The sequence below is a fragment of the Morone saxatilis genome, unplaced genomic scaffold, assembly GCF_004916995.1.
Source record: "Morone saxatilis isolate NCDOM2014 unplaced genomic scaffold, NCSU_SB_2.0 Contig11, whole genome shotgun sequence".
NCBI classification, from domain to species: Eukaryota; Metazoa; Chordata; class Actinopteri; family Moronidae; genus Morone; species Morone saxatilis.
Genome location: NW_023339663.1, coordinates 1,788,442 through 1,798,332, shown reverse-complemented (window position 1 = coordinate 1,798,332; position 9,891 = coordinate 1,788,442). Strand labels below are relative to the sequence as shown.

General features: G+C 37.2%; 2 protein-coding genes across 2 annotated transcripts in view; both read right to left on the bottom strand.

Moving 5' to 3' along the window:
* LOC118320855 (ras-related protein Rab-11A-like) overlaps window positions 1-6,869 on the bottom strand; it is a 10,975-nt gene extending 4,106 nt beyond the window's left edge. The window contains exon 1 of the mRNA XM_035651978.1: window positions 6,835-6,869. Within this exon, the coding sequence (XP_035507871.1) occupies window positions 6,835-6,869 (35 nt within the window). The remainder of the gene's footprint in view (window positions 1-6,834) is intronic.
* A 1,178-nt stretch (window positions 6,870-8,047) lies between these two features.
* The window catches only part of LOC118320854 (multiple epidermal growth factor-like domains protein 11), a gene marked incomplete in the record, with an annotated part of 94,827 nt that continues 92,983 nt past the window's right edge, over window positions 8,048-9,891 (bottom strand). Inside the window, 1 exon segment of the mRNA XM_035651977.1 lies at window positions 8,048-9,332. Coding sequence (XP_035507870.1) covers window positions 9,148-9,332 — 185 coding nt within the window.

Below are 9,891 nucleotides of genomic sequence, written 5' to 3'. Positions count from 1 at the left end.
GCCCTAAAGAATAAGGGGGAAGCCTTCCGAAGGATATGGGAACCGCTTATTGACCTCTGACACTACCATGTCATCATAGGGTTTGGCTTGTTTCCATAGCATTCACAAAGGACTGTGAACTGGGACCATGGACTGATTTGATTTAATTTGCTGTATTTATTTATTTATTTATTTTTATTTTATTTTTGTTTTTGTTGTTGTTTGTTTGTTGTTTTTTTAAGGCTGTCACCGTGAAAGCTGAACACAACTCCTGTACATTTTCATGTTGTCCCACTTTGAGTCTGAGTGGCGTCATACAGAGGAAGTCACGCTTCTGCTGAGAAGGATTTTCTGATTGAAGATTAGTCCGTCAGGCTGTCCTGCTCCAACATTAGGAGAACAGTATGCATTCATCTTTGACATATTTGACTACAACTATGCAGAAACTAGCACATGGCTGTTTGGATTTTGTTTTCTTAGTGCACTTCTATAGCAAATGAAGGAATTAAAATACAGCAAAAGTATGAGTAACTGAGGTAGTATTCTCGTATGACATTCTTATGATACTCACTAATATTATAATCGAAACTCTCCTGTTGTCTAGCAAATTATGCTTAGCATGTAACCACAGAACTGTAGTTAGGATGCACTGAGAAAGAAGTAAATGGAAATTGTCTTTCACCCACTGGGTTGGATTTCATGAGCGTGTCAAACTCTTGCACTGAACCTTAATAGTTGATCTAGTAAACATGCGTTCTTGTCTAGGATTAGATTTTTACTGCACATTGAGAATCTGGACCTCTTTTCTCAGATTGGATGGACCTTTTTTTCTTTAAGATGGAGCCACTCTTCAAAAAAACCAAAATCTAAAGTTCAGCAGTGCAGAACCTGTGCTGAGTCTCCGGAGTGTTTCCTTCAGTCCTCTAACCGACAGAAAGGTTTCTCACCCGGAGGAAGAACTCGCGGGATTCAGCCACATTCTCGCTAACTTCTGGTCACAGTGCCTCGTTCACCGCGCGTACCTGTCCGAAAACGGCTCCCATTCACCTGCTAACAACTCACCACCATACCCGCCTCCTCCTGAACCCGTAACCCTGCTCCGTCTGTCCCTCGAGGAGACAGACGGCTGTGTTGTCCCCCGTCACATTACGCCTACGTACACCGAGCTGCCTCTGACTTCAACACAATGCATGGCTTTCTGTACGACTGCGACTCCACGTCGTATCGCCTTACTGTATGTAGCTAACATTGTCATTACTGTCCATGAAATCTGCTGAGGGTTAGGCTCGGCGAGCCAGGATGACATTCTTAACAAGCGTATCGTTGTGCCCAGTCCAGTCAGCAGCCTGACAGACGCCTCGCTAACAGCCTACTTGCTAAAACTCCCGAGTGTGTGTTCTGTTGAGTTTCCAGGTAATAGCCGTGTCAGTGTGTGATGGTGTTAGCAGACATATACGATGCCTGAACTTGGTGTGTGTGTGTGTGTGTGTGTGTGTGTTTAGAGGCAGAGGGTAGATCGGTAGCTCTGGAGCGAGCGAGCCTGGCTGGCAGTGCCAATGGCGTTTTTTGTTGTTGTTGGAACAGACGGCGCCGCCAGCCGAGCGTCTCCAGACTCACTAGCTGGCAATCTGTTGAAGAAGTGATTCCTTTTTTCTGAAAATATGATTTCTGATCCTGTTTCACGTACCTCCATTGTTCTGTGTTTTTTTATTTTAAAGTGTGTTTTGATTATTTCTTTTTTTTTTTTACTATATTGAATTCTATAACTGACTGTAATTCCAGTGTAAACGTGTAAGAGTGAAATGATGTCATTTCAATGAATTTGGAGAGTTAAATGTAAGAGGGGGGTCAAAATGAATGGTTTTATGTTTTGTACAGATTGATAAATTGTACAATTGTGTCTATATCTTAAGTTATCGGTTCATCTTAATAAAGCGCACCAGTCATAAACCTTTACACGAGCTTGTATTTTACTTGTTACATCATCTTGTTCAGTGGTTCCCAGCCTCAGGGTCACTAAAGCTTCACAGCTTGATTTTAAGGGTTGTTAGAAAACTCAAAACATATACACAGTAGGCCTATATGTCAACATTTCTGTCATTAAAGTTTTGATTATTATTTTATAAAGTTTGAAGACCTGAACTCAAGTTATATTTACAGAGCCATCACTCTCTGATGAACAGCCTCGTCCTGCATTATTAAATACAGGAGAACAAAAAAACTGAACTGAATTTGTCAAAAAATAAGCTTTTTAAGTCTGTTTGATTGTCAAAAAGTTTATCAGTTGTTCACTACTGTTATTATTAAAGCTTGAATATTTCGAAACATCTGTAAAATATGTCCCTTTTACTCAAAGAGAGAAATAGTCACCAGGCCTTTTTTTCAAGAAATACACACAATATATATCTCAGCATTAGGTTGAAGAAAAGTAAATTAAATTGTCTAATAGAACAACGGCCAAGCGTTAGGTACAAGGAAACACTGAATGTCAAAAAAGAAACCTATTAAGTCTGTGTGATTGTTAAAAATGATAAAATACATAATACAGAGGATTATATAAAAAGTTCTCTAAACAGGAAATAATCTGCTCAAAATGTATCCAAATCTCTCGTTTTATACAAACATCTTGCTCTTTCTGAGTTCATTTTTTAAAAGATATAGTACAGTTTTTAATATAATGTGAAATATCTGCACAATATGTCACAGAGTCAGTTGATAATGATAAAAAAAAGGGTCCCTGGAGGAAAAAGGTTGGGAGCTAGAGCGTTAGAAGACCTTTCTCATACAGGACATTTTGACACGTCACAGTAAAACGGTATAAATAATTAAATGAATTAGCTTCTTCAGTTTCAAGGTCCCGGTATTGTTCCTGCTCTCACACTGTTATGGTTTAAAGGAACTACTCACCCCCACTCCTACACACCTGTCCCAGGAAATAGATGTTTTTCTCTTACGGGAACACCTAACATCTGTCCTTTTCCTACTGTTACAAGTTAAAATATCTCTTACAAAAAGGTCTGTTGTCGTCTTACAGGCCCTGCGCACTTATCAGAGCTCGTCTGGTGGCTTCATGTGCATCGTTGCTCTGCTCTCCTTCCACCTGAGCAACCAAAACAGCTGCTAAACACCGGTGGGGTCTGCAGCGCTTTCAGGTGTTACACAACCTGACTGGCCAATCACACTTGAGGACATTATTCTGATTAATTAGCTAATTTAGTGGTGCTTTATCTGGTGGGTGCTGTACTTTGTAATTTGGTACTAATTAAAGAGAAACCAGAGATAGAGACAGTACACAAAGTACCCACTCATTAATTTGAGTCAATTATACAGCACACAGTTAATAGAGTTGGGTGGAATTTATAAGCTGTTGTTGATTTGAGGCATTTCTTTGCACAAACTGCTGCCAAAATGTTAATTAGGTCGGTCACTGATAAACAGTTTATTTTCTTCTGTGAATAGTTTTGTCCATAAAATGTACAGAAAGTGAAAAGTGGCCATCACTGTTTACTAAAACCATCTTTAAATGTCTTCTTTTGTCCAACCAACAGTCTAAAATCAGCAAATCTTCACATCTGATCAGCTGGAATCTGAGAATATTTGTCATTTTTGCTTCATAAATAACTGTAATATATAACTGTTTATCAAAAGTTTAGCCAATTAATATTCAGTCAAAATCATTTTAGGAACTAACTGATAAATTGTGTTTCAGCTCTGATAACAAACTGATAATTTCACACATTATCTCTAATTTCCCTACAATTAGTAAATCAAGTGTTCCCATTAACATGTTTATATTTGCTAATTATTGCTCAACAGACAGTACAGCTGAGGCTGATGGGAATGTCATTAGTTGTGCAGATATTTGGTCATAAACCAAAGAAAAAAGACCTGATGATGGTGTAAATGTACCTTTACTCTGGGTTCATAAGGAGCTAACAGTAATACACTGTAATCACCAGAAATCAAAGTTCACAGACAACAAGGTGAGTTGCAAAATGTAATGTTCAGTAACTTAAATTTGTGGGCGATAATTCACACCATTTGAATACAAAATTGCTACTCTGCCATTTCCTCGATTAGTTTTGTGGAATAAATCTTTGAAGAAAACTTCACTCAGGTTCCAGATTGAAGAAAATAATCTTTACTTAAGCTTCAGAAGAATACAGATGGTTATGATGAGCATTTATGCAGCATGAAGAGAAACACACATCCGGGTTGTATCAGTACTTCTCACACGAGTCTGTCTGAGCCGATTTACAGAGGTTAAAACACATCTGGGCTCTGCTCACAAAGGAACAAAAGGTTTCACTCACCAGGACCCGTTAATGTAAAATAGATTGACTCATTACAGAGCTCACTGTCATGTTAAAAAGCAGTGACAGGAAACACAATATCAGGATAAGATACAAATGAAAGTGTTTAGATAATACATTTTTCTTCTGCAGTGTGTTAGTGGAACTCTTCGTGATCCAAACCGACCAGACTGGAGCCCCAGAACAGGCTAAATGTGTGTGGATTCAGTATTTTATTCTAATGTTTTTTACTGCTTCTGGTATGAAAACATATTCGCAGTATTTTCACATTTCTGTGTGGTTGATTCGCCTCGCCCCCCCTGCTGTGTAAAGGCCTCTGACGTCTGTGACCCTTTCACAATGTGTGTATCACCACCCTGGGAGGGTCGCCATCAACAGCAGGAGAACTTCAAAAGTAACTTCTCTCCCTTTATTATCTGTATTTTGATCATATTGTAGCACAACTGAGAAGCTCAATTTCAAATATATATTTAAAGCTGCTCAGTGTTTTCATGATATCAGCATTGACGAAATGTGGGAACAAATGGGAAATCTTTTATTTAGAATTTAGAAACCATGTAATAAATTAACACAATGGGCTGAGATCGACTGTTACACGTTGTGAATAGTTAAACGTATTATTGAATACAATGCTACAAAAGATTAATTTTAATTTGAAGAATTAAGTTTAATTTATAGGGCTGTGTGCTGGCAAGAATCTTACGATATGTATTGTGATACTGGGGTTACGATATATTATCAATATATTGCAATTTTAAAAAATATATAGTGAAATTGTGAAAGTCACAACATGCATAAAATCTGAGTAAAAAAATCTTTTAATGCAACCAGAGCAGTGGGATATGCATTTGTATTCATTCCAGTCCTTGTTAAAGCTGCTTATTTAGCATTTATTTAAAGCTTTATAACTATTACATAATAATCAATTATTATTATTACCATTAGGAGCACTATGAGGAGCCAGAAGAACCTAATTTTTTCACAGATTATCATGTTCTACTGTCAGGATGTATTAAAAGTTTTAGAAAAAAGTGACTTACTGCAGCTTTAACGTCAAACATCAGAGCCTTCAATTTACAGTGCTGTTATCTAACAGTTCGGGGTTTAAACACATAAATGAATTGTGTTTTTGCTAATCAAAACAATATTGAAAAAATATTTTTTGTTATTTTCTTACACCCCTATTAATTCAACCATCTTATAACAGTTTAATAAATAATAATTAGCGTTAATGTTAGCTGAATTGTGTTAAATTACTATTTCAGTATCTTTAGCTTCACAAACAAATAAGCTTACTGCTTTAATGCAATGTCAACAATAAACAACTACAGCGCTGTGTCACTACATTTTCACAACAACTCAATAAACATACAAACAACGCAGCACACAGCTAGCAACGTTAGCATTAGTCTCTCCGTAGGTTTCCTTCTTGGCCTGTAGATACATTAAGTTAAAACAACTTTTTAAAGCTAAATTAAGTGTTAAGTTAATCTTTTATTGTCGCCATATTCTCTCTGTGTCCCAATGCGCAGGTGCGTAGTCAGCTGTCAATCAAGTTCAGCTAGAGGCGGGACTTAAGCAGACTAGCAGTATCTGATCAATCTCTGCTGATCAATAATGGTAACCAAGGTTGGGAGGGTTACTTTAAGAATGTAATCTGATACAGTTACTAATCACCTGTTAAAAAATGTAATCAGTAACCTAATCCAAGTATCACATTTTTCAACAGGTCATTAGTAACTGTATCGGATTAAAGTAACCCTCCCAACCTGCTTTTGGATCACCTCAATAAATCAAGTTAATTTAATTAATCAGTAATTACAATCATCGCTCTAGAGAGCACGTTCCCTAAAAAGTAAGATCGGAGTCGTTCCCACGTTGACAGGAAGGAACTTTAATACGTTACCTCATCCATGAACAAAAAAAGAGCTGCTGTGTAATGAGACACGACGCCACTCTCCTGAGCTATGACAACTTTATTGAGTCTGAAACAAAAAGACCAACAAGCAGCACTTGATACATCTACTGGAGCTGAAACTATTATTTGGATCGAAGCTGAAGAAAAGTCAGAGCAAATGGAACAAAAGTAGGGAACCAAGTACATGGGGGAAAACAGCTGTTTTACATCTGATTGTCAACATGTCCTGTTATTGCTGTTTGCCAAGATATAATTAACACAACTGACCTGTGTGTCATTAAAACATTAAAACAGGATTTCATACATTACGGCTCTATTTCATCTGTAATGTCAGAAATAGTTGCAAGTATTGAAATCTGAGATGGTCATTGGCCTTTTTATGGAAAATGCTTCCACTTTAGACCTCGCTGCAACAATTACATCAGTGCATTAGAGCTGAAAACATGAGCCAATTCATCAATAGGCATCTATTCTGATAACTGATTAAAGGTCCAGTGTGTAACATTGAGGAGGATCTATTGTCAGAAATAGAAAAGTAATGGGTATGTTTTCATTAGTGTTTAATCACCTGAATATAATAATCACTGTGTGTTTGTTACCTTAGAATGAGACGAGTTTATCTACAGAGGGAACGGGTCCTCATCTACAGAGTCCGCCATGTTCCTACGGCAGCCCAGAACGGACAAAACAAACTGACTCCTTCGTACTTGGACGGCGAAAGTGAAGGTGCAATCTGCAACTACACCACTAGATGCCACTAAATCCTACACATTGGTCCTTTAACATCTTTGTTGTAGTCCTTTTGAGATTCTTGTGGTCTTATTTTAAACTTGTACAAATGTGTAGCCATTACACATCAAATACATTTTTTCAACTTTTCGTCAACTAAAATGTTTAGATGGTGGCTTTTCCTCTATAGTTTGCCGGACTTCAATGGCAATGGCTACTAGTCTTGTGTCTCCCTATCTAGGCTAGCTATGGATTAAAATTATTAATAATAATAATAATAATAATAATAATAATAATAATAATAATTCTCTATTTACGTGGACAGATTTGTTTGCTTTCACCAACAACGCTGCTGACATGCTCTCCCTTAAATTCCATGTTCTGAAATCTACAACATAAACCAATTCACTTTTATGTTTCATTAATTAACAAAAAATCCATCTAAACAGCATTTTACTGACTAAGATTAATATTAGATTGTAATGTGGATGGAATAATGGAATTAAACATGACTTTTCTTTGTTTTGATATATATAATTCTTGGACAAAAATGGCTCTTTCTTTATAGTAAAGGTCGCTGACTTCTGTCTACATGCTACATTGGAAGGCGAGGGGTATTCAGTTGGTTGCAATCTGCAACCTCACAGCTAGATGCCACTAAATCGTACACACTGGACCTTTCAGTCAGTGGTTCCCAACCTTCTTCCTTCAGGGACGTCTTTTCTATCATTTACTGACGTATTTTATGGATATTTCATATTATATTAAAAACTGTACAATGAACCTGAATAAGGAACTCAGTAACTGAACAAATTTGTGTAAAAATAGTGATATGGGTGAAGTTTAAGCAGATTATTTCCATTGTAGATTGTTTAGGGAACTTTTTATACAATCTTCTCTCTGTATTATGTATTTTTTTAAATTATTTTTAACAATCATACAAGCACATAAGCTTCCTTTTTGACAAATTCAGTGTTTTCTTGTTCTTGCCATTGTTCTATTAGACAATTTAATTTACTTTAATTTACTTTTTTTACTGAAGTTTTCTTACACGCTTTAAAATCAAAAAGTCCTCGTGACCCCGAGGTTGGGAACCACTGCTCTGACAGGCAAAAATGTCTTTTAAATAATTTTTCACTACTTTGTGACATTTTATCAGCCAAACTATGAATCAATTAATTGAAAAAACAATCAGGTTAATCAGTAATGATTGGAGACTGGAGTTAATCCCATGTTGACACAGTCAGTTGACAATAATCAGTTTGCACCAAAGAACATAATAAGGGTATTCCTGGCTAACTATTATATCTTGAATAATCTTTGGCATGCATGTGTATTAAGCTTGACACAACAAAAGAGAACCACAATAATAATCACTAGTGTACAGTATGTGTACAGCCAATACACCACTCTGTCTACAGTACATACAAAAAGATAACTTTACAAAGAGAAAATATGGATCCCCGGCAGGATCTTTAAATATGTAAACAGGAAATAAGAAACGATGTGTAAAAATACCAGAACTATACAGGTGTAAATCTGACCAGACTGCAGTTTGTGTGCATTTATTCACAGATTGTCCCTTTTTTTGGGGAGTTTATCAGAGTAATGAGCACCTTTTCTCCGGAGCTACAGGCCATAATGCCCATCTTCTTTGTACAAGTTCGGTAGATCCACATAATCCAGGTGTGAAGTGGACCTCAGTCTTGTCTTTGGATCGCATTTTTCAGTTACAGAAATTTAAATCAGTTACGTTGTTTTTCCACTCGTCCTCGACTTTCCATCTTCTCTCCCAGGACGTATAAAAAAAAAGACAAAGAGATCCGCATACCAAGAAAAAAAAATACTTGTGTGCATACGTACGTGTATATTCCCTCCATTGACACTTTGTTGATGAGGGGGAATTTACAATACAACACAAATATGTAGTATTGACTGGCACAAAAACAGTTTGGATATAATACAGTGATAAAATATCAAACAGCAGTGCAACAGTCGGAGCACTGCAAGAAGGAGATTCTCCCCTCTTTCACAATAAATAAATAAATAAATATAATTCCAACAAAACATGTCCTTATGTCCTTTCTACTCTGAATGTGCGCTCAGTGTAACAACCAAAAAAAAACGTATTCACAATTTCCTGATTCTGAGTGAACTGGGAGCACTGGTCCAGTGTCCAGTCTGGGTGCTGGGTGAGGCTGTGGGGGTCTAGAGCAGCGAGCTGGTGGGGCTGCCGGGCAGCGGGGGGCTGTGGCTGTGAGAGGGGCTCGGGCGCACGGGCAGCAGGTCGTAGTGGCTGGGGATGTGGCTGTTCCTGGGAAGGTCGTACGGGTTCTGAGGGTAACTGGGAACCACCATGCCGCCGGCTCCCTGGACGATACTGATGGTCGGTTCTGGGAGGAAGAAAGGAGAGGAACATATTCAAGTAGTGCTGAAATGATTTAGTTCATTGATCAGGGAAAATAGGAGACACGAGTTAAAGCTTCCATATGTTAAATTCTGAAGCGTTTTACATGTTATTTTTTATTTATGAATCACTTTTTATTGCAAATGTATGGATCGTAACTTAACTTAAAAAATTACACCTTCCCCGACTTCCTCAATTGCCTGTGGGCTGGTTTACACAGATAATGTACTTTTAACAAGTACTAAATGAGTAAAATGTGTCAATATCTATAATTATATTGTAAATATAGAAACTTTTATTTAAAAAAAGTATATAACTTAAATAGTTCTCTTACTCTCAAAAACATTGTTCTAAATCTAAATTCTGTATATATTTTATTATTTTTCAACGCAACTTCCAATCAACCAATATCAATTAGTTAAATTAATCCATTCCGCCACGCCCATTCTGAGTACGGATACGAATACCGATAATTGTCGTATGTAATGTCCGGCTGTGTCTTGGCTGCTCACTGTGGGCTGATTTGTAAACGGCGAGCTAGTTAG